The sequence below is a fragment of the Camellia sinensis genome, chromosome 1, assembly GCF_055761805.1.
Source record: "Camellia sinensis isolate YWXY chromosome 1, ASM5576180v1, whole genome shotgun sequence".
Lineage (NCBI taxonomy): Eukaryota > Viridiplantae > Streptophyta > Magnoliopsida > Ericales > Theaceae > Camellia > Camellia sinensis.
The window spans coordinates 185,175,342-185,197,874 of NC_138961.1; the positions used below are offsets into that span (position 1 = coordinate 185,175,342).

Genomic DNA, 22,533 nt, shown 5'->3' on the forward strand with positions numbered 1-22,533 from the left:
TGAGAATAATCTTAGTTTTGAAATTGAGAACATTATCAGTTTTGGAATTAAAGGACAAAACGTCTTTTTACCTATAAATGGGACTTATTGGTTCAAAAACTTTTTGATAGGACCTAAGCTACCACCAAATATGTAGACAAGACTTTTTGGTAATTAAATCATTTTTTATTATAACTTTGAAAGAAATTATTTTTATGAGCCTTTTACATAATATCACACGTAATGGCAAAATTTGTTATCAATCATTAATAAGCCAAACCAAATGATTCAAAGTAATATTCATTTTCATAAGTGATCCGAGCGGCTTTTTTACGTGTTGGCTGTCGGCTACCTAACACACAACCCTCTTCCTTAATCCGGGCTTGGGACCGGCGGAGTTGTTAACAACCCCGGCGGAGTTATCAATCATTAATAAATCTATTTTATTTAACTTTCAATTGTTAAATTTTTTTACACATGAAATATTACGACTCAAAATTAATTTTTTATTTTAAAAATAAATTTATGTGCATGGCACGAATCACCTACTAATATATATATATATATATATATAGAAAAAAATAATACTATATGCAATAATTAATACACTAACTAGTGTAACAATTAATAATGTGATATAATTTAAGAGATTTTTAATATTTGTAATTTGTATAATGAGTGGAGTCAATAATAAAAATAATACTATATGTACCAATTAGTGTACTAACTAGTGATGATGTGACATAATTTAAATTTTTTTTGATATTTGTAATTTATATAATAAGTAGGGTCAATAATAATATCATAACGAGTATTAATATACTAATTAATATATATAATATTACCGTAATAATAATATAGTATATAATGTAGGTTAATTAGTACACTAATTAATCCAAGTAACACCACAAAAAAAAAATATAAAATAGTATTATAGTATTAAATTTTCCACGTGGATCCCACCACCATCCCATTTAGAGGAGGTGGTATAATTAACCAAAAATATGATACAGGACAAATGTTTCATTCATCACAGGGACCATATCCGCAGCAGCGAGTGTGGTGGTAGTGAGTGACACACCGTAGTCAAGACAAGCAGAGTGCAAGACCCAACACAACAATGGTGAACTCTATCTCCACCACCACCCCTTCAAACCTCTCTATTATGCTTCCACATCTCAATCCCCAATTCAGACCATCTTCTTTCTCTTCTTCTTCTTCTTCTTCGCTCTCAATTTCAATCTCTATCCCTAAACCCCTTCGACTCGCTCTCTGCCGCGCCGCCAAGCAGCAGAGCGGCCCTGTTAAAAAACCCAAGAAGAAAAAGAAGGTCGGCGGCGGTGGTGGAAGTGATGGTTCGAGCGTTTTGAGGTTGGAGGATGTTGAAATTGAGGACGATGGAGATGGGTTTGGTCCCGATTCGAGAACGGAAGAGATTGAGGGGTCTTCGCAACGCTACCAACCTCTTCCCCTTCCCAATCCCCCTGCTGGCTTCATCGTTGATGACCAAGGAAAAGTTCTCATGGTTTCCAACAAACGAATTGCCATCATTGTAACCCTCTCTCTCTCTCTCTCTATATATATATATATATATATAATACACTTAGTTTTATCTGTGAATAGGTGGTTCTTTGGTGTTTCCTTTCTGTGCTTTGATTGTTTTTCTGTTAGTTTTTGACTTTGAGGGCTGAGATTTTGCTGGTTTTTTTTTTTTTTTTTAATTATTTTAAAAAACACATTTTTGGTAGCATTTGAAAACTTTAGTGAAAACTCAGATATATGATATGTGTATATGTTGTTTTGGTTATTTGGACATTCATGTAGTGAAATTCAGTTTTGAAGAACAAATTTTGTTTTGTTCTAATAAAACAGTAAAAACAATTATTTTTTCTTGGAAACTGACATGAGACAGTTGTAAAATTCCAAAATTCCAGTGTTTCGATGTAAAAACTTACCATGACACTAGCTAGCGGGCCTAAAAGCCCTTCTTTCTAAGCTAAGAATATCGATTCTCACGGTTGGAAAAAGCCAAAGAGGAAGAAGCGCCTTACCTGCCTTCCAGTTCAATCCTGTCTTCCTCTTCACGATTCGACCCATTCATTGAGAGATGTTGGAGCTTTGTCTATTAATAAAAATGCAATTTACTATATTAAAAGGTAGTAATTTACAATATTCATAAAAATAAAGTAAAAATTCAATTGAAATTGGTCAGCACCTATTAGCAACATCTAGTGAGAGCTGTTTCTATTTGCCTTATTTTCTTAAAAATTAAAAGATTTGAGAACAAAGAAAAACGTAACATTTATTAAAGAATCTGATAGATGGAGAGGTGAAGATAAAATAAACATGGTTAAGTCTCCTCTATCCTAGCATTTCTTATGTTTTATCATACAATTGTGAACTCCCTTCCCCAATTGACCCTCTGCACCTTTTGTTTTTGAGCTTCTATTTGGCACCGACCTTATTAGACCTTGTTCTTAATCTTGTTAATTAAAAATATGAAAAGTTAACATTGGATACCCTTTGATCTTATTTGCCTGAAGGACCGCCACACCTTGGATACCCTTTGATCTTTGTCTACTATTGATAAAGAGAAATGAATTTGGGTAGACGAAAACAAAATTGTAGGCAAATGATTTCTCAATAGCATTTTGTTGATTTGTGAAACATGCGGAGTGCTTCTGGTTGTGAATAAATATTTCTCGTTCATGAACGTGTTAAATGTTGTTTAAGTGCAGTGATATCGTAGTCTTTTTTTTTTTTTGTATTATTTAATCTCGGTCTTTTCATTTCATTAATTTTAATAATGTTATTGCATTCATGGACAGGTTGATCCTATCAATAATTTCCCATTAGAGTGCATCATTAGGAGAGTATTTAGAAGTTCACGAGGGGATGAGTGCATGCTGCTCTGCCCTGTTGATACGTAAGTGATGTTGGACCCTCATTATTACACAATATGTAAGAAATAATGTATAGAGAAAGAGAGAGAATAAATTGTATGTATTATTATTGATTGATATATTGATATTGTGTATATTACAAATGGTTCCTTATATAGATGTAGGTGTAGTGGATGGTGTGTAGTGGATGGTGATAGTGGTGTAGTGGGTTAGGTTTAGTGGAGTAGGTGAGGTGGTAGTGGTGTAGTGGGTTAGGTTTAGTGGAGTAGGTGAGGTGGTAGTGATGGTAGGTGATGGTAAATTCTAACAGCCCCCCGCAAACTCAAGGAGGATAGAAACTAACCAACTTGAGTTTGAAGAGAGGAACAAAACAAGAAAATACATAAAAATAAAAGAGGATAAGAGACACTGTATGGTCGTGTCAGACCATTGGTGAAGACACTGGATGGTGGTGTCATAACGTTGTAGAGGACACTGTATGGGGGTGTCATAACCATGTAGAAGACAGTTTATGGGGTCATGTCGGACCGTTGTAGCAGACACTGTGTGGTCGTGTCAGACCGATGTAGAAGACAGTTTATGGGGTCATGTCGGACCGATGTAGAAGACAGTTTACGGGGTCATGTCGGACCGTTGTAACAGACACTGTTGTGACAGTTGTTGTGACAGTTTACGGAGTCTTGCTGGACCCTTGTAGAAACTAACCGGAATCAATGTCGGGACAGTTTACAGAGTCTTGCCGGACCCTTGTAGAAACTAACCGGAATCTATGTCGGGACAGTTTACAGAGTCTTGTCGGACCCTTAAAAAGTCGCACCCTCAAAAGGTGTGCCCAATTTTTCAAAAGGCGTGCCATCAAAAGGCGTGCCCAATCCATAAAAAGGCGTGCCATCAAAAGGTGTGCCCAAGTCATAAAAAGGTGTGCCTGACATGATGGCGAGGCACGTGGGCGCCTTGGCTTGCGCGCCCGTTGGTCGGCTGTCGGCAAGTGGCGCGCGATGCGCGGATCGGCCCTGGCTATTTAAACCAAGGTTGAGGCTGAGGCTGAGGCAGACAAAAAACTTCTGAAAATCCTCTGAAAAAACTCTTCCTTTGCTGAGAGAGAAACTCTGTAATACTCTGTAACCAACCCGTCTCTGAAACACTCAGCAACATGGCCTCTTCTTCCCGTCCAGCTACCCAGAACATGGCCTCCTCTTCCCGTGGGCTGCTCACGCTCTTTCCAGAACTGAACGAGTCCACAAGAGAAATAACTGGTGCGGTGGCCAGTGAACCTCAACCAAACACCTCTGGTTTTGCTCCGTTGAACTTTCCGATGCGGTCGGTGGAGCAAAAAATGGCGGTGCAAACTGATATTGAGGCCAATCAGTATACTCTGAAGTCATGCGTGGAAACCATGACTGCGGTCACAAACTTGTCAAACCGGCTGCAGAGTAGGACAAATGAGGTGCAGCATTTAAATGCCCAACTGGCTCTGCTCCAACGCATGTATAAGGATGCGCGAGCAGAGATAAGTGTGCTGAAAGCAGAAAATAAGGAGCTGAAGCGGAAGGCCACCGTGATGTTCCGATTTGGAGGGCCGCCATATGCTGCAGTGGAGGAGCAGGGAGTAGTGATAGTGCCCAGTGGAGTGGGAAACACGGAGGCAACACCGTCAAGGGTCGCCCAGGACGGAGGCAAGAAGAAGAGACCGGCGGAATAGGCGAGAAGAAAAATCCCACTGTTCCGATTTGTGTTGGTTGTGTTTTGTTTTGTTTTGTGTTTTTTTATTTTTATTTTTTTTTATTTTTTATGGTGTAAAATGCTGATCGGGGTTGATCCCCGGCATGAAGAAATGACAAGTTTGTAAAATGTTGTTTTTTTTTTTTTTTGTTTTTTTTGTTTTTTTTTTTGTTTTGTTTTGGGAGTGTTTTGTTGAAAAAATAAAAATAAAATGAAAGAAAACAAGGGAGAAAGAAAATAGATAAAAAATATTTATAGATGGATTATATGAAAAACATCAGTGCGATTGTTTCAAAATAAAGTGGGGTATTTAAAAAAGAGGAAAAGTGACTTGGAAAAAATAAATAAAAATAAGTGATTTTTGAAATCAAATGGAGGAGAGAGAGGGACAAACCCATGTGATAAAGTGGAGAGAGAGTCGGTGAGTGGGGTGCAAAAGGTGAAGGAGAAATGATGGATTGAAAATGGTTTGGGTCAAAAGTGGATACTGTTAGTGGGGAACATGAGTGCATTGATTATTTGATATAATAATAATAATAATAATAATAAAAATAAAAAGTTAGAACAGTTGGAGAGAATGAGTGGAGTATGGTAAGGGTTTCATCCAAAGCCAAAATTCCTGCAGTGAATCACTTCGCAAATCCTAGCATGAGCTTTTTCTCTTTCCAGGCTTATTCATGAATTTCCTGGTGATTTCAAGAGCCTCTGGTGGCATTGTGGCAGAGAACACCCCAACCTGGATTTTGGGTGGCAGCAACTGAGAACACCCCAACCTGGATTTTGGGTGGCAGCAACTGGAAAATATCATAGATCTGATTTTTAAAAACCTCGTGACAGCATTTCATCAGCTTCATCCAAGACAAACATTTTGATGTAAACAGGGCGAAGTGATTGTCTCCGCAACATGTCAAACACACGACCAGGAGTACCAACAACAACATGAACCCCACTGGAGAGAATGCGCTGATCTTCGCGCACACTAGTCCCTCCAACGCAAGCATGAACCTTCACACTTTGCTGGGCAAGTTCAAGAGTGGGTGGAAGAACCAAAGCTTGGCACACAATCAAGCTATAATCTAGCTGCTGCAGAATTCCAGAGCAGAATGTTGCAGTGTTTCCAGTTCCAGACTGTCTCGTCATATGAGGTGAAGAATTCTTCTCCATCAGCCTCACACATGACTACAGTTGCACAAATCTTTGTTGATTTTATCAGCGGAATAGGTTGAGGTCCGGCGGGCGGCTAAGGTGAGGTTGCCGCCCGCCGGGGAAGCGAAAATACTAGGTTTTAAACCAGCTCTGATACCATGTAAGAAATAATGTATAGAGAAAGAGAGAGAATAAATTGTATGTATTATTATTGATTGATATATTGATATTGTGTATATTACAAATGGTTCCTTATATAGATGTAGGTGTAGTGGATGGTGTGTAGTGGATGGTGATAGTGGTGTAGTGGGTTAGGTTTAGTGGAGTAGGTGAGGTGGTAGTGGTGTAGTGGGTTAGGTTTAGTGGAGTAGGTGAGGTGGTAGTGATGGTAGGTGATGGTAAATTCTAACACAATATATCCAGACAAAGTTAACATGTTTCTTATTTTTCTGGGATTACAGCTAATGTTAAGTTTGCTCCTGCAGGCCTGTTCAGATTTTGAAGAGCACGAATGTTGAGGGATGGTCAGCTGTATGTCTTTTGTTTCACTTCTAACTGAAGTAGCTAATTTATTTAGCTCTTGATTTTGAGGATTCCTCTGTATACATTTTTAGATAACAATACATTTTTAGCTGTTCTGATTAATGAGCGTCATGCTTGAGAGAAGCATTTGCCTTTTTTGTGAATAATTTTCAATGATCAGTAACCAAAACTCTGTTGGGGAAGATTACAGGATATTATTGCATTTCTGTTGGCAACCCTCATTGAGGCACCATCCAGTTACAATTTAGGATAGTTTATTTTTTCAAGATCTGGTCTCTGTCCTCTGGGCACCAGGCCAAGTTATTTATTCTCAATTGTGTTGGTTTGAATTGGAGTGGATATTTGTTTTTTGTTAGATGTTAAAATCCCCAGACCAGTATCATTCTGTTTAGAGTTGTTTCCCCATATTGACAGCAACTGCAAGAGGAGAAAAGGGGACAAATATTAAGTTATAAACTTGGTAATAAGTTGTTATCATATTTTAAAACTAGGTTACAGTTTGTTCTTTTAACATTTGCTCCTGTTATTTGTTTTTTCTTTCTCTTGTTAACATTTTTATTCTTATCCCTCTACATTTTATCCGTCATTCTGCAATATAATATTTCTGTGTGTAAAGAAATAAAATTTATCTTTTCATCCATATCTGCCGTGTAACGTTTAGAATTCAATTGGGACCTCAAATACTGGAAAAGTTTTTGCGAGCCAGCAAACCAATATCTTTTGGTTTCTTCTTTATCCCTTCTTCTTCTACTCCCATCTCTCATTGATATTTGAAATCACGATAAGCTAGTTTTAAAAATTACATGTTAAATTCTTAGAAAGCAGCTCATCTAAAAGTTTAAGCTTGTAGAGAGTGGTGTAACTTAATTATTTATACCTTAACATGCTTCCTCGTGCGTGGCTAGGTTCCCCACCCTAGTTGGGTCTAATACATGGAAGTATTAATAGGTACACTGTGAGCTATGAACATAGGACCTTTGCCTGCTCTTGTACCATGTGTATTTTGATAAACAATGTAGAAGAATAGAAGAACTAAGAAGAACAAGAAAAAGACTCAAGGAAGAAAGAAAGAATAGAGTAGGGTTTCTCTCTATCTCATAATAATTACTACTTCCTGAAAACATTGATATTAAAAAAATATAATATCCAACATTACTCGTACAGTAGAAATGCACTAAATGATTATATCGCATGGAACAGTATGTATTTATGTGCTTGAGTTTGGAATCATTCATAAATTAACTAATGTCATATATTTGGGAAAATGGCTCATAGGTTGTCTCTGCCTTATTACTGAAGAAACTAATTTATAATGAATCTGTCATTAACTTAATTGTGTGGGATAAATTTAAACGAAGCAATAATACATGTTTTTGGATAAGGATTGATTAAACTGTACATGTAACTGAATTGGAAGCAAATGGAACATTATGCAGCATAAATGACTAACAACAATTTTTTTTTTTTAATAAAAAAGAAAGAAAATAAAAACATTTAATGTGTGAAATTTGGAAATTTGCTTTCGTGTGTGAGAGGGTTTGATTTGAAAGCGTAAATAAAGAAAGAGTGAAATTTAAAATAAAAACATTAAATGTGTGAAATTTGGAAGTTTGCTTTGGCGTGTGAGAGGGCTTGATTTGTGTAGAAGTGTAGATGAAGAAAGAGTGAAAGTTAAGTTCTTTAAGGTTGGCATCCTAAGGAATTTGTAAAAGCATAGAGATATGGAGAGTTGGATGGCAAATGTATAAAATGAAGGGAGTTGAAGCAAGGCAACTACGAATGTCAATAATACGTAAGATGTAATTATTACCATTTTCATGTATTGTTTTATATTCTAAATATTTGCCTTGGTCTGCTTCTTTCTCCATGGATATTCTGATTACGGTTATAAGAATGCTTTTGAGATTATCAAGGGGTTGGCCTGGTGGTCTAGGTTTGGGGGCTTGGGAGTGTGCTCCCTCCAAGGTCTCAGGTTCAAAACCTCCTAGGTGTAAACAATCTTTTGGAGCCATGTCTAGATAGGGCAAAGCCCTGGCTTTAATTGGGACCCCCGCAAATGGACGGTGGGTTGGTCCCCCAGGTTAGTCTGTCCAAAGGGCCGGATACCAAGTTATAAAAAAAGAAAAAAATAAAAATGTTTTTGAGATTATACCATCGATGTTTTGCCTTTCATTGTGGGAGTCTCTCTCTCTCTCTCACATTTAATTGTTTGTCTTTCCTGTAAAGCTTGACTTCACTTTCCTTATGATCTCGATCTGCATGCAACTGCATTTTAGGTTAGTGATGAAGAAGTTGAAGCTATACTCCCTACTGCAGCGTATGCACTTGCCAAGATTCACATGCATCTGGTACATAGCGGGTATGACAACTGTAATACATGATTTGTAATGAAGATTCTGATTATCCTGTTTCTTTGCTTGCTAAATCACAAACTCATTTTATCTTATTTTCCTCCAGTTATTTGATATTATTTAGCTATTTCTTTTTCTTCCAATCAGATTTTGTTATACAGCTCGGGGAGGATTTTGCTACACAGAAGATGACCTATTTGAATTTCGTACAGGTAATGTGTTCATCTTTAACCATTTAAGCTTGTTGGATCATTAAATTAGTTCTGACCTCCTTATTCACGAAACAAAAGACTTTTGATTTTTTATGTGGGTACTACTCTTTTTGTATGGCTAGTTTGTCTGGGTAGTTAATGAACATGAATTTTCTTCCATAGCATATAAAATTGTTATTAAATGTGTAATGATGAAGGTTTTTGATGAGTTTTGGGTATTTAAATTTCTAGTTTAGAACATTGTAAACTCAAGATAAGGTTTACTGGACTCTAGTTGAAGCAATTGATTTGGTATTTAGTTCTTATTAAGGCAATATGTCAAGTTCTTAAACTATCATGACATTCACTTGCAACATATTATGTGTAGTGCCTGATGCTTATAATGGTGCTAGGCTGCCCCCCGAGAAGCAGTTGTGGTGTTCATGTGCAACATTTTCTGTGAATTCTCATTTCAACCCCTCTCTTCCGTTTCCTGCTGCTCCATTCAACCAACCAAGAAATCCCCAAGCAAAGACACCAAAAATCTCAATCTATCACTGGTTCACTGTACCTCCATTTCACTCAAATAAATAACATCTATGTCTCACCTTATTTTGTCAAATATGTTGCTGTTATTTGAGTGTACAAACAAGGAAACCTGTCTCACAAAAAGAGTGTAGGAGTTCTATGACCTTTTGTTTGGGATAATGTATTTTTGGATTGGCAACAAAGAAAATCATATTAAGAAAATAAAAAAGAGATACAAGAGGAAATGGAGGACACGTAGTCTACCAAAAATATGAAGACTAGCACCCAAAAAAAAAAAAAAATCCCCTTAAAAGGGGAGAAATTGAAACTCAAACCCTCTTAAAAGTAGTAGGAGTTGTTGCAGATTGTTTCAATCCTTCCCCTTCAAACCATTCAGTCTTCCTTCTACTTTCCTCCTACTTTTTTTTGGTAAATAAGAGGTAACTGTATTAGAAAAAGAGCATCAAGAAGATGTTAACAAATATAGCCAAGGCCAACAGAATTATATCTAGACAAATAAAGAATCAACAAAATCTAGAAAAGAAATAAATCTGGCTCCACTCTCCCTGACACCCAACTCGACAAGACCAACATAAACTTATTCTTCAAACACGGCACTGAAACTTGTAACCTGTGAAACGTCTGTCAATTTCGCTCTAGCCAAACCAACCACATTATACACAAAGGTGCAAGGACCCAAGCCCTGTGACGCCTCTTCCCCACCCGATCCCTTCTCTAGCTACACAACACCTCCCTCACCGTCCCTTACTGCACCCAATCCAACCCAAAACACTACAAAAATCAAACTCCAAAGCTGGTAAGCCATCGGGCACATAAGCCGAAGATGAAAAACAAACTTTGCATCCCGACAACACATGCAACACCAATTAGCCGAAATCTGACTGCGACAAATCAAGTTATCCAAAGTCAAAATCCTATTACGCACAGCCTTCCAAATAAAAAAAAAAACTTTGGAAGGAACACCAACAATCCACACACTCCGCCAAGGGAAAGAAACATTCAAAAGACCCACCCGTGCCTGATAAAAAGAAGACACTGAGAAAATCCCTCTAGCACCCTTACAACTCCACACCAACACATCCTCCCCCACCCCAACCCCTCAAGTACCATACAATAAAGCCAACAAATCCACCAATTAGGCAACATCCCAATCACAAACTTGCCTGTGAATCCTAACATCCCACACTGCCATTCACTTGCACACATTTTGTACCAGAGCTGGATAACCTATTCAGTGTAGTGTTGAAATTTACTGTCTCCAAGAGCTTAAGCTCTTAGAGCAGTTGACTGCTAATAGGGACAAAAGGATGATTTTCAGTCTTCTTTAATGTATTCTATCTTATGGCCTTGCATTGACTACCTAGATAGTAGATAGGATGCTGTTAGTCTAAATTGGTTTGTCAGCGGAAGGATGATTGGAGACATTGTTTGAGAGATTTCTTTTCTCACATTTGGACTCTAGTTTGAACAAAAAAGTTGCCACATATTTCATATCCAAGCGTTTCTTACTATATTGCTTTGACACTTTTTTTGGTTCCCTCGGGCTACTCTCTTATGTGACATATTGCAAGTTTGTTAACAAAGCGTGTTTACTCTTCTGTAGATGATGGTGAAGATGTTGATGGCTTGCCAACTGAAGGCATAGAAATTACATGCTTCCATTGGGTAATGTTTTAGAAATCTATTCTATTCTATGAATGGATCATGTTGTTGTTGCAACATATTTTGGGCAGTATTAATGATGTAAGGAAATTACTTTTGTGTTGCTCCCCATTATCAAGGGTGTTGGGAGGGTTGGATTAATACACACCTAACCTTCGGAACTATTGCTGCACATTCTGACTTGAATATGCATTTTTAAGCTTGGAAGCCTGAGCTTTTTAACCTTTTCACCATTAAATGTCTGTGTGATTGAGAAAACCTTGTTTCATGTATTATCTGTCAAGGGTGATCTAGAAAATATACAATGTGTTGCACTTATTTAACCCTTTAATCTTACACAATCATGTTTTGCATCTACTGAAGTAAAGTGTCTTATAATGCTTCTATGCTTCATGGCTGATATGGTGTGGTTCTCTTATTGAACATTGATAAATACTGCATATATGTCTCTGTTTTAGTTTACTTGCACTTTTTGTTAATATAGTCATTTATGGAGTTCTGGTTATGCTATCAATTCAGATTTTACCTTTGCACCATAAAATCTGGTCCCTCTTCCCTTTTCCCATCATCTTCCCTCTACCTCTTCCTCTTCCTCTTAACTTTACAACTCCCCCACCGTTGGCCACCCCTTGCTGGTCACCACAGCAAGTCCCTATCTGCCATCCGCGATCCCTCCCCCAACCCCACTTCCCCCTACCCAAAAAAATTAAAAATAAAATTAAACAATGTAAAAAAGAACAAGAAAAAATGTAAACATTGTTTTAAATTTTTTTTTAATGTAGAACTTTTACACAAGCATTTTTTAAATTTTGAATCAGGATAATATTTACTAAACCCGATCATGGTGGGGAAGAATTTGTTCAGCAAGAGACATACAGTTCTGTTAGTTTAAAAACTTTGGGTTATAGGCATCAATGTTGTGCATTACATTTTGCCCATATCCAAATAGCTGTAACCGTTGATTTTTATGCAGCTTTTGCTACTTTGTCATTGTGACATTGTTGTGCCAGTCTCCTGTTTGTTACTTATGCTCTCTGTTATCAGAATCTTACGATTCGCGATTCAATTCGTAATTTTTGCAAAATCGATACGAATCTAAGGGTGAATCTATTTTGGAACTGAATCTCTAGTGAATCGCACGATTCACAATCGATTCACGATTCGATTCACTTTTTACGATTCATGCAATTTTTAAAATTATTGTGTCTGATATATTTTCGACTCTATTTTTCCTCCATCTTTTTAGTAAAAATGACATAATACAACTTCTAATAGCGTTTAATACCAAAATAACCAGCATATATACATGATTTGCTATTATTTTAGTGATCATGAAGTTTTTAATAGCATCCAATTAGATTTAGTCAGACCTAACATATTTTTAACTTTTCTTCTCATTTTTTTTTTCCCTTTAAAAATCGTAATATATCTTCTAAAGATGTTTAAGATTAAAATTACACTATGAATTATCTATTGCTATTTTATTAAATTAAATATTACATCTATGAGGTAAATTATACTTTTTAAAATATTTTAGGCTTTAAAAAAAAAGATTCTAAATGATTCTTTCTTATTGTTTGCTCACTGTTACTTAGAAAAGTATGTATGCTTATTGTCAAAATATCAATATCGTTGTTAATTATTGTTACTTTAGAAATTGATAGTTTGTCTATTTGGTTATTATTTTTATTAAGAATGGTTGATAAGAAATATCTAAAAAAGAAAAAAAAGTAAGATGGTGATCTTACATAGGAATATTTGTTAAATTCTTACTTATTAAACTATGTGATTATCATTCAAAATAACATTTTTATTGATTTAAGTCTAAATATTTTATATTCATAAGATATATTTAACATCTAAATGTGTAAATATATGTTTTTAAATAATTTATAAGAAGTGACCGAATCTTTACGATTCACGATTCGATTCGATTCGCGATTCGGTACGAGATCATTTTGATTCACGATACGAATCCCGATTTGACAACTATTATGCTGATGAAAAATTACATTCTGATCTTTGTTTCTAGTGCCTTCTAATCTTGAAAGAATTCCATGCAGGATGGAGGCCATTACATGATTTACACACCATCTGACCCACTTCTTTTTGTTGCTGTGAAGGTAAACAACTAGCTTTCCTCTGCACAAGGAAACTAGTGTTGCAGCTTTTGAAAAGCAACTGCGCTTTGCTTTTCTTATTAGTTCTATTGTACAAAGGCCTTGTGAACTATTTTGCAAATTACTCTTACCCAGAAGAACTTGATTTTGAACTTCATACTCTTGTATTTGAGGTGGAACCAGAACTTATGTAACTTCTTTTTTATTTTTTTTCTTAAAACTTCTTCTAATGCAGGATCAGAATGGTCAGTTGCAAATTGTGGATGATGTAAGCAATCCTGATGCCATAGTTGATATTGTTTAACTATTATCCATGCTTATTCTCTATACTAAATGATGGATTGATTTAATATAAATTGTGCCCACTTGCTCAGAGATCATAGTTTTATACCCTGTTTATATTTATATATATATATATATAAATTTTACTGCTGTCATACTACACTAATCCATAAATCACTTCATATCAAACAATAAGATCCGCTTACCTTTCCCTTCCCCGGAACAGTATTTTTGCAATTGTATTCAATGATACAGTAGTTAGTGAGTATTTTCTTTGAGTAGCATCCTCCTTTGTGCTTCCTTTTCTATGGTTAGTTATATGTATATTGGCATTATTAACGTTCTTGGGAATTAGATATCCTTAAATTTAAGACTACTGATTTATCCATGAATGAGGTTATAATTAAGAGAAGCAAAAGATATTGAAGAAAAGTTGCAAGTTCTGATATGCCAAATTTTGCACAAGAATCAGAATTAGATCTGCAATGTGATGTTACTATGATGGCTTTATATGGATCTTATAGGCTGAATTGCTGGAAACTTCATCTGAAGATTGGGTAGTTTTCTTTGTTTATTAGGTTTATGAATAATGATGGTGGCTTAAGGAGTGAATGGTTGATTAAGAGAGTTTCATGCATTATGAAAAATGGATATATAAATAAATTTACTGCTGTGAATCGTGAATCGTAGTGAATGATAGTGAATTGCACGATTCACTCATTTTTTTTGATTCAACAGCACAATTCAAATCATTTTGGCTGAAACTTATATCAAATCGTGATTGGCACGATTCTAACAACCATGCATATATCTGCCTCTTTCATGCTCTTTGGTTTTGAATGCTTTTTGTGTTTTTTCCTTTCCTGTCTTCTTCCGTCTGAAAGCATACTGTATTCACCTATGTAACAACTTCATGTTGAAATGATTACTTAAGATGATGTTATTGTATTTATTCTTCTATCATAATTTATTTGTTATACTACTGAATCTTCATGTAGGATGTCCGTTTTTCCTTAAGAACTCTCAAATGATAGTTTGAGATGAAAAGCTTACAAGTTCATAAACTGTTGTAAATTACAGTAACTTTAGTATTCTTTTGACTTTTGCTATACATGATATATTTGTTATTATTGAGTGTACAGTCTAATTCATTTATTATTATATGATTCCCTTTTTTTCTCAAAATATCAAAGTTGTGGAAAATTATTCTTTCAAATTTATCATCCAATTGATCTATGCTTGGAAAATGGAAACAGGATCTCTTGGAGGACCCTGCTGTAATAAGCGCCATAGACGAGGAGACGGAATTTAATGCCTTGGTGGTATGTAATTGCTCTTTGCACCCCCTATTTATTGATTGGAGCTGACTGATTTTTCTCACATTTATTGTATATGTTTATTTATACATTTGCAGGAAGAAGAGGCTGCTCTTCTTGAATCATTATTAGGGAAAAGATAATCAGGTTGCTGGTTGGATCTGCCAATTCATCCCCCTCATTTTTGTGCTAATATTTGTTCTGTTAAGGAATGAAGCAGTGCAGATTCATGTTTTGCATGAATCTTTCCATCTTGCATGCTATTGCTGGCTGTGTGCGCGTGCAAGAGAGAGAGAGAGAGAGATGCCACTGATTGATGCTTGATGAAGATGCAAGACTACTGGCCTATTTGGTGCAACTTAGAGCATCTCTAACGCTTATTCAAATTATTATTATTTTTTTATATCAAATTTGAGTAAAAGTTTGATCTGAAATGACGTGCTTCAATCGTTTTATCAAATCTGGCTAATCATTCGGCCCAGTGTAAATTTTCATCAAATCTTTCCCAATCCGGTTGTCCACCCGGTTCTTCGGCTGGTCATCCACCTGATCGTTCACAAGTGGTCACTTACGAGATTTAATAAAAGATTAAACGCTTCTTTAATTTGATAAAAAAAGGTATGCCTCCTTTCACTTGTGATACCAATTTGGTAAAATGGTTGGAATATTATTTTTACTAAATTTTTATCAAATTTAAATTTGATAAAAGATGTGAGTCTGGATTGAAAATGGTCTTATAGGGTTTGTTTATAGTTTTTATTTTTACTTTTACTTTTTATTTTATTTTATTTTTTTGAAATTTGTTCTAGTATATTTGGTGTAATTTTTGTTATACAATTTATTAGATAAAAATAATTTAAATAAGTTAAAAAGAAAATTATTTATTAGAAAGTTGGAGGAGGAATAGTTTTAGTTGGTGCTTAATTATCAAATTTTCAACCCGCAAAATTTACACCCAATAGGCTTAAGTCAATTATTGATACTTGGAATGAATGATCCGTGTTCCAGACAAGCACGAACAATTGGAAAGTCAGAAGCAACGATGAGAATGATAGTGCAACTTTCCATAGAGAATTAACAATAATAATCAGAAGGCTATGAAGTCTCTTGTAGAGCTACCAGTGCAAATGCAGAGAGTCAGAAGTTATGTTGTTTGAAAACGAACGAACTAACTTGAGTTGAGTAATGGTTTGCTTAATCCTGATTTTAAAAACTTACTTAAATTTGATTTATTTATCTTTCATAGCAATTTCAAATGAGTTTTAATTGAGTTGAACAAGAGTCAGGCATGACATTTTTTTGTAAAATTCTTACAATCGAGTTAGGATAAGTAATAGATTGGTTATTTAAATTTGAATTAAAAACTTAACAAATTTTATAATATATTTAAGTTTGATTTATTTATGTAAGGGAAAATTGGCCTAAGGTCCCTCCTCTACTTTTGATATGAGGAGAGGTCCTTTATAATATGTTTTGATGGCTAAGGTCCCTCAAATTTATTTTAGGTTATAAAGTACCTAAATTACCCTTCCTTTATAACATAAATTTGTTTGAATATTATATGGTTGACTTAACTGATACATTTTGGAAACCGAATTTGAAGGGGAGATTTTGTCGGAGTTTTCGTCGGAGATTTCAGTGGAGATTTTATGGTGGAGATTTCGTCGGAGATTTCAGTGGAGTTGACGAGAAAGATTGCTACGATCGTGTAGATTTTGTTGGAGATTTCGTCGGAGATTTCAGTGGTGTGATAGTGTATTGATCGCGTAGATTTTCAGTGGAGTTGAATCAGGTTTGTTTTCGATGGAGATAGCACATGCATTTTGATATTTGTTTTGAATTTTTGTGTAGAGAGAGGCCAGCTTGATAGAGTTGATTTTTATTTTTGGAATTAATTTTTTATTATTTGTTTTTTAATCAATTTGAAAGAGTGTTGACAGTGTGTTGATCGCGTAGGTTTTTGAGTTGAGTTGAATTAGGTTTGTTTTCGATTTAGATTCCAAATGTATTTTGATTTTTGTTTAGAGAGAGGCCAGCTTGATAGAGTTGATTTTTATTTTTGGAATTAATTTTTCATTCTTTGTTTTTTTGATCAATTTCAGATAGTGTTGACAGTGTAGGTGATTTTGATGTTTAGAGTTCATTTTTGGTGCTCTGTTTTTTATCAACATGCTGATGAATTATAGTTGTGTTCTATGTTTTTTCAAACCAGAGAAATTTCATTTTCTGCACTATTGTTTGTGTAGTCCAGAGGAAATTATAAGTGTATATGGACATATTATTAGAAGTTTGCAATGGAGATAGAATATGAGAAAGTGAATGTAAGTTCATAAATTTCTCTATACTTGTATTTGTAGTTCAGAGAAAATTGTAAGTTTGTTACTCACTTTCAGTTTGTAGTTCAGAGAAAAGTATTTCTCTGGACTTGTATTCTATGTGATTTTTTTTCTATAATTGTGTTTAATTGTTAGCAGTAAATTTCTCTGTGATTCATTAAGTTTCTGTGATTTTGTTTTTTATCATCTTGAAGGTGAATATCAGTTTGTAGATGTCTTTGGAGTTTTATTTTAAGTTCAGAGAAAATTATGATTTTTAGAAATTTCTCTGTACATTTATGTTGTTATTGTGAAGTGTTTCTGTGATTTTCTTTGTTGTTTTTTGTTTCAGTTTCAATGGACAGTGCAGTGTTGTTGCTGTGCAAATATGGGAATGATACTATTGTCATTAATGTTTCATGCGAATTGAATTTTGAGGAATTGGTTGGCATTTTGTGTAAAATATGGGAGAATTTGAAACCTGAGACTATGTATATTTCATATTCTATTTTGGGCCATCCGAATTGTATGGTTCGAAATAATATTGATTTTCTGAATATGTTGAGGGTTGTTTGTGCACGCGGTGTTGATATAGTTGATGTTTCAGTTAGTAGATGTAGTACTTCTGATGAAGAGGATGAAGTGGGGTCTAATTGGGTAGATGTTGTGGATGGTGAGTGTGATAGGCTGGTGGATGTTGAAAGGAATTCACTCTCTAAGTTTTGTTCTCACCAAGAAAAGGTGTTATTGTCGGCTAGTTGGCGGAATAATATTACGAGTGTTGGACAAAAGTTTGAGGGTGGTGTGGTTGAGTTCCGTACTTTTTTATGCAAGTATGCTATTGAGGTTGGTTTTCAGTTTACGTATGTTAAAAATGACAAGCTGAAGGTTACGGCAGAATGTGCATATAAGGAATCAAGGGGATGTATGTGGCGTGTACATGCTTCTGTTGAAAAAACAAATGGGTTCTTCTACATAAGGACTTTGAACAATGAACATACGTGTGGTGTGGCGGTTCGTACGAGTAAACATTCGAGGATGACTTCCAGCTTGGTTTCTGGGCTGATACTTGAAGAGGTAAGTGCAAAACCTTTAACTCGTCCAGTGGATGTTGTGAAAGAAATGAAAGACAAGTATGGGGTCTCAATTAGTTATAACTGTGGTTGGTTGAGTGTTGAGAAAGCAAAATGTAGTACATATGGGGATTCTTGTTTGTCATTTGATCAATTACGGTGGTATTTTGATGAGGCATTGAAGAACAATCCAGGGAGTCGTTTTGAGTTAGATTTTGAAGATAACAAGCGTTTCAAAAGGGTGTTTGTGGCTTTTCATGCATGCATTGCTGGTTTCAAATATTGTCAGTCATTACTTTTTCTTGATGGAACATTTTTGAAAGGACGATACAAAGGAGTTATGCTTGCTGCAACGGGGAAAGATGGGAATGAAGGTAATTGTAAATATATCTATTTTTATCTAAGTATGTGAATTTTCTATACATGTAGGAATTGAGTGAATGTGAATTTTCTCTGGTTTTGGCCACTGTGGATTTTCTATTGTTGTGGCCACTGTGAGAATTTTCAATGGATTTTTGTCAGTGTATGAATTTTCTCTGGATGTTGTCATTGTGTGAATTGTATCTGTAGGTGGTCACTATGTGAATTTTCTCTGTATATTATGATTGTGTGAATTTTCTCTGTAGCTGGTCACTAAGTCAATTTTCTCTGGATGTTGCCAATGTGTGAATTTTCTCTAGATGTTGGCAGTGTCAAACTTCTCTGGTTGTTTTATTGTTCTATTTTTCTCTGTTGTTTTGTAGGTGGTCACTAAGTGAATTTTCTCTGTATATTATGATTGTGTGAATTTTCTTTGTAGCTGGTTACTAAGTCAATTTTCTCTGGATGTTGCCAATGTGTGAATTTTCTCTGGATGTTGGCAGTGTCAAACTTCTCTGGTTGTTTTATTGTTCTATTTTTCTCTGTTGTTTTGTAGGTGGTCACCAAGTGAATTTTCTCTGTATATTATGATTGTGTGAATTTTCTCTGTAGCTGGTCACTTATTCAATTTTCTCTGGATGTTGCAAATGTGTGAATTTTCTCTGGATGTTGGCAGTGTCAAACTTTTCTGGTTGTTTATTGTTCTATTTTTCTCTGCATGTGTGTACCTAATATGCTTGTTCCTATTTGTTTTGTAGGTTTTTTCCTGTAGCTTTTGCTGTTGTTGATGCTGAGAATAAAGACAATTGGTGTTGGTTTCTTGAACATTTATATGGAGTATTAGGATCAGAAAGGGTGATAAGTTTCATATCAGATCGACATTGTGGAATTGTGGAGGGAATTGCTAGGTTTTTCCCGAACTGCTTTCATGGATTTTGTCTGGAACATCTAAAGAGAAATTTGAGGGATAAGTTGTCATGTGGAAACACAAATTTGGTTAGGGAGACGATTGTGTCCAAGTTTTCAGAATGTGCATATGCTCCAACAAAGGCATCATTTCATTTCAAGTTAAATGAGTTAAAAAGTGAGGGAGGAGACATTGTGAGTGTTTTCTTGAGAAGTTTACCATATGAAAATTGGAGTGATGCATATTTTGCAGGGAAACGTTATGGTGAGATGTATTCAAATGTTGCTGAGTCATTCAATTCATGGATACGAGAAGCTCGGCACTTGCCAATAACAAATTTGGTGGACATGATACGGTTGCAAATCATGAATATGAGGTCTGATAGGAGGCTGCTCTCTAGTAAATGGAATAAAATTTTGTGTCCTCGTATGGATAGTGTGTTGGAGAAGTCTTTTTTGGACGGGAGGACATGGAATGTGAGTTTATCATCTGATAATGTCTTTGAAGTGCATTGTTTTCCTTCGGTTATGGTTGATCTTGGGTTGAGAACTTGTTCATGTCGAAAATGGGAAATAAATAGGTATCCATGTCAACATGCTGTTGCTGCAATTTTTAGGAGTGGAAAGAATTTGAATTCATTTGTTGAACCATTTTTTCATGCTGATATGTATCGTCAAGCATACTCCTTTTCGATTGGCCCAGTTCCAACTGTTGAAAAACCTGTGTGTAGCATTGAAGATGCTATGATTTTACCTCCATTGAGCAAGAGACCTGCTGGGAGGCCGAAGAAGAACAGAATTGCTTCTACTGGAGAGTTTAAAAGGGTGATTAAGTGTAGTCGTTGTGAGAGTATTGGTCACCATAATAAGAGGACATGCAAGGAACCTTTGGTAAATAGTTGAGGATTATACATTTTATTGATGGAATAATACATTTGATGATTACTTTGTGTATTTTGTTTTGTGAAATTTATTTTTTTGACAGTGTATATAATAATATCAATCAAATTCATCCAGAGAAATTTTTCAATATCAGTTAAAGTGTGTTTGTTGATATATGCTATAGGCAGTGGGTTTGTAGTACCTGTCAAATTTATCCAGAGAAATTTTCCTATGGCAGAGAAAATTCTGTGTGTTGTGTTTTGAAGCTTCATATTCATCCACATAAATTTGACAATGGCAGACTAAAGTACTGTGTGGATTGTGTTTTTTCAATTTGATAATTGTTTTGTACTAACACAGTGCATTAGAGATTGAATGATCATATAGGCACCTTCTTTGGTGAGATATGAGTTAAATTTATCTGTAAATTTCTGGTAGCTTCATATCAGTCATTTCAAGAAATGTGCACAGCAGACAGAGCATTCAAAAAATTATTCTACAACCAAGAAACAAAATCAAGCTCTTTTGGATTTTCTCTGAGTTGAGAATTTCTCTGAGTTGAGAATTTCTCTGGACCAGGGAAGAATTTCTCTGGACTCACTTGAACTCAGAAATTTGTGTCAAAGCCAGAGAAATTTTCACCAGAGAAATTTTTCACCATCAGAGAAAACTATATGGGCATTGTGTTCTGAAATTTGAAATTCATGCAATGAAATTTTCCAGTGGCAGATAAAATTACTGTGTGCTTTGTGTTTTGTTGAGTTTGATGATTGTTTTGTACCAACACAAAGTTTTACAAATTACATGATCATATAGGCATCCCCTTGGGACGATAAAAGTTAAATTTCTCTGTGAATTTCTGGTAGTTTATACCAGAGAAATTTCTGCAGACATTTTTCTCTGGCAGACAATTTTCTCTGGCAGACAATTGTTGAAATTTACATTAGTCGAAATAAAAAAAAAAAATGAAATTTAGATTAGTCAAGAAAGGATATATACATATACGTCAAGGATCATCATTCCTTCAATGTATCAACAAGAAAGGATATATACATATATGTGAGACAATTTTCTCTGTGTGGATATGTACATTGTCTTCCTTTCACTAGTTTCACTATTACATTTGTGGTTCTTCTGGGGGTATTTCAATTGGTTCAGTCCATGACCGGCCAACTTCGGTCACAAATCTCTCTATGAGTTCTGCCCTCATCAACCTTATCTCTTGTGTGGACAATTTGGATTTGATAGGTTCATGCTTGCTATATTGTTTCATTATATAGCAGACGAAGAGGCCACAATCCAGACTGCATACAAATTATAGGTATGGTTAGTTTTAAGAAACATGCAACTGAAATTATCTTATTTATAGATGTATGAAACTTACGAATCGCTTTCTTGTTGTGGAGCATTGTTGACATACTCAAAGTCATAACTTGTGTTTTGTGAGTTAATTAATTTGAAGGAGGGTTGTGATTGAGCGTCTCTTTCAAGACAAGCTTTCAAAAAATTCTCCACGTAATCTTGCTGCAAAAAAATAATTTTTATATAACAGAGAAATTTACGGACAAGTCAATGGGATTCTATGAAAATTATCATCACATAAAGATGATGATGGATCAGAGAAATTTGCACTCGTTACCAATTGTTTTGCATCTTTGACATATTTGTCTTCTGCATCATCTCTCCTTGGCCTCAGTGAGTTGTAGAACCTCCATAAATTGTCTTGTTTGTCCAGGACAAGCAAGGTCCAGTGATTTCCATGTGTGGACTTCTCATTACCTCCAGTATTTATTGGGAAATGGAGGAACCTATAGTTCCTCTATGCTGTTTCAATATGCTTGTCAAATAAGGACACTCGAAAACTTTGATTTTCTGTCATGTTGATGAAATTCTGTGCTCAGAGAAAATCAAAAAATGGTTTTGTTAGTGACACAACTGACTTCAAGAAGTATATTAAGAAGAGAAAGTAGAAAGTAAATTCCAGAGAAAATCAAATAAAATAGTAGTAACATACCAGGCACATGGATGTGAAAAAAAATGAGGTTGGTTGTTGTTTCTCTCTGATTTGGTCAGCCAAAAGGATCTCTCCATAGCCATCAATGACCTGAAAAATATGATTTATAATTGTAATATTGTTTTATAAAGGCTGATGGAACATTGCAGAGAAATGTTGATGAAAGGGAAAGACTTACATTGTTGGCAATTTCTTTTTGCTTTATGAGGTTTCCAATGT

At 35.3% G+C, this 22,533-nt stretch overlaps 2 protein-coding genes and 1 long non-coding RNA gene across 4 annotated transcripts; 2 read left to right on the forward strand and 1 right to left on the reverse strand.

The window, feature by feature from the left end:
• The first annotated feature begins 987 nt into the window (after positions 1 to 987).
• Positions 988 to 15,198, forward strand: LOC114292316 (BTB/POZ domain protein TNFAIP protein). Of its 2 annotated transcripts, none has more exons than XR_014341490.1 (10): positions 988 to 1,531; positions 2,808 to 2,905; positions 6,236 to 6,281; positions 8,570 to 8,652; positions 8,792 to 8,856; positions 10,988 to 11,049; positions 13,110 to 13,169; positions 13,402 to 13,434; positions 14,642 to 14,770; positions 14,863 to 15,198. XR_014341490.1 is itself a non-coding variant. In XM_082890342.1 (10 exons), the coding sequence occupies exons 1-10, from the start codon at positions 1,100 to 1,102 to the stop codon at positions 14,905 to 14,907; spliced, it is 990 nt and encodes a 329-aa protein (XP_082746468.1). In that variant the 5' UTR covers positions 988 to 1,099; the 3' UTR covers positions 14,908 to 15,198. The 2 variants fall into 2 exon arrangements, 1 of the variants encoding a protein (XP_082746468.1); XM_082890342.1 differs by having other exon boundaries at positions 14,705 to 14,770.
• Positions 15,199 to 16,417: 1,219 nt separating this feature from the next.
• LOC145800620 (uncharacterized) lies at positions 16,418 to 19,407 on the forward strand. Its single transcript, XM_082890337.1, has 3 exons — positions 16,418 to 16,556; positions 17,432 to 18,526; positions 19,271 to 19,407. The coding sequence occupies exons 2-3, from the start codon at positions 17,437 to 17,439 to the stop codon at positions 19,282 to 19,284; spliced, it is 1,104 nt and encodes a 367-aa protein (XP_082746463.1). The 5' UTR covers positions 16,418 to 16,556; positions 17,432 to 17,436; the 3' UTR covers positions 19,285 to 19,407.
• A 1,847-nt stretch (positions 19,408 to 21,254) lies between these two features.
• On the reverse strand, positions 21,255 to 22,191 carry LOC145800636 (uncharacterized). The gene is made up of 3 exons (XR_014341491.1): positions 21,940 to 22,191; positions 21,685 to 21,824; positions 21,255 to 21,604 (listed from the first exon to the last, which is right to left on the reverse strand). It is a non-coding gene; the product is annotated as an uncharacterized LOC145800636 (long non-coding RNA).
• Positions 22,192 to 22,533: the final 342 nt, after the last annotated feature.

Excerpts from the sequence above, each read along its gene's own strand:
- LOC114292316 (XM_082890342.1), top strand. The coding sequence starts at position 1,100 with ATGGTGAACTCTATCTCCACCACCACCCCTTCAAACCTCTCTATTATG. Across the intron at positions 1,532-2,807 it reads ACAAACGAATTGCCATCATT|GTTGATCCTATCAATAATTT; the intron begins GTAACCCTCTCT and ends ATTCATGGACAG. Across the intron at positions 6,282-8,569 it reads ATGTTGAGGGATGGTCAGCT|GTTAGTGATGAAGAAGTTGA; the intron begins GTATGTCTTTTG and ends ACTGCATTTTAG.
- LOC145800620 (XM_082890337.1), top strand. The coding sequence starts at position 17,437 with ATGGACAGTGCAGTGTTGTTGCTGTGCAAATATGGGAATGATACTATT.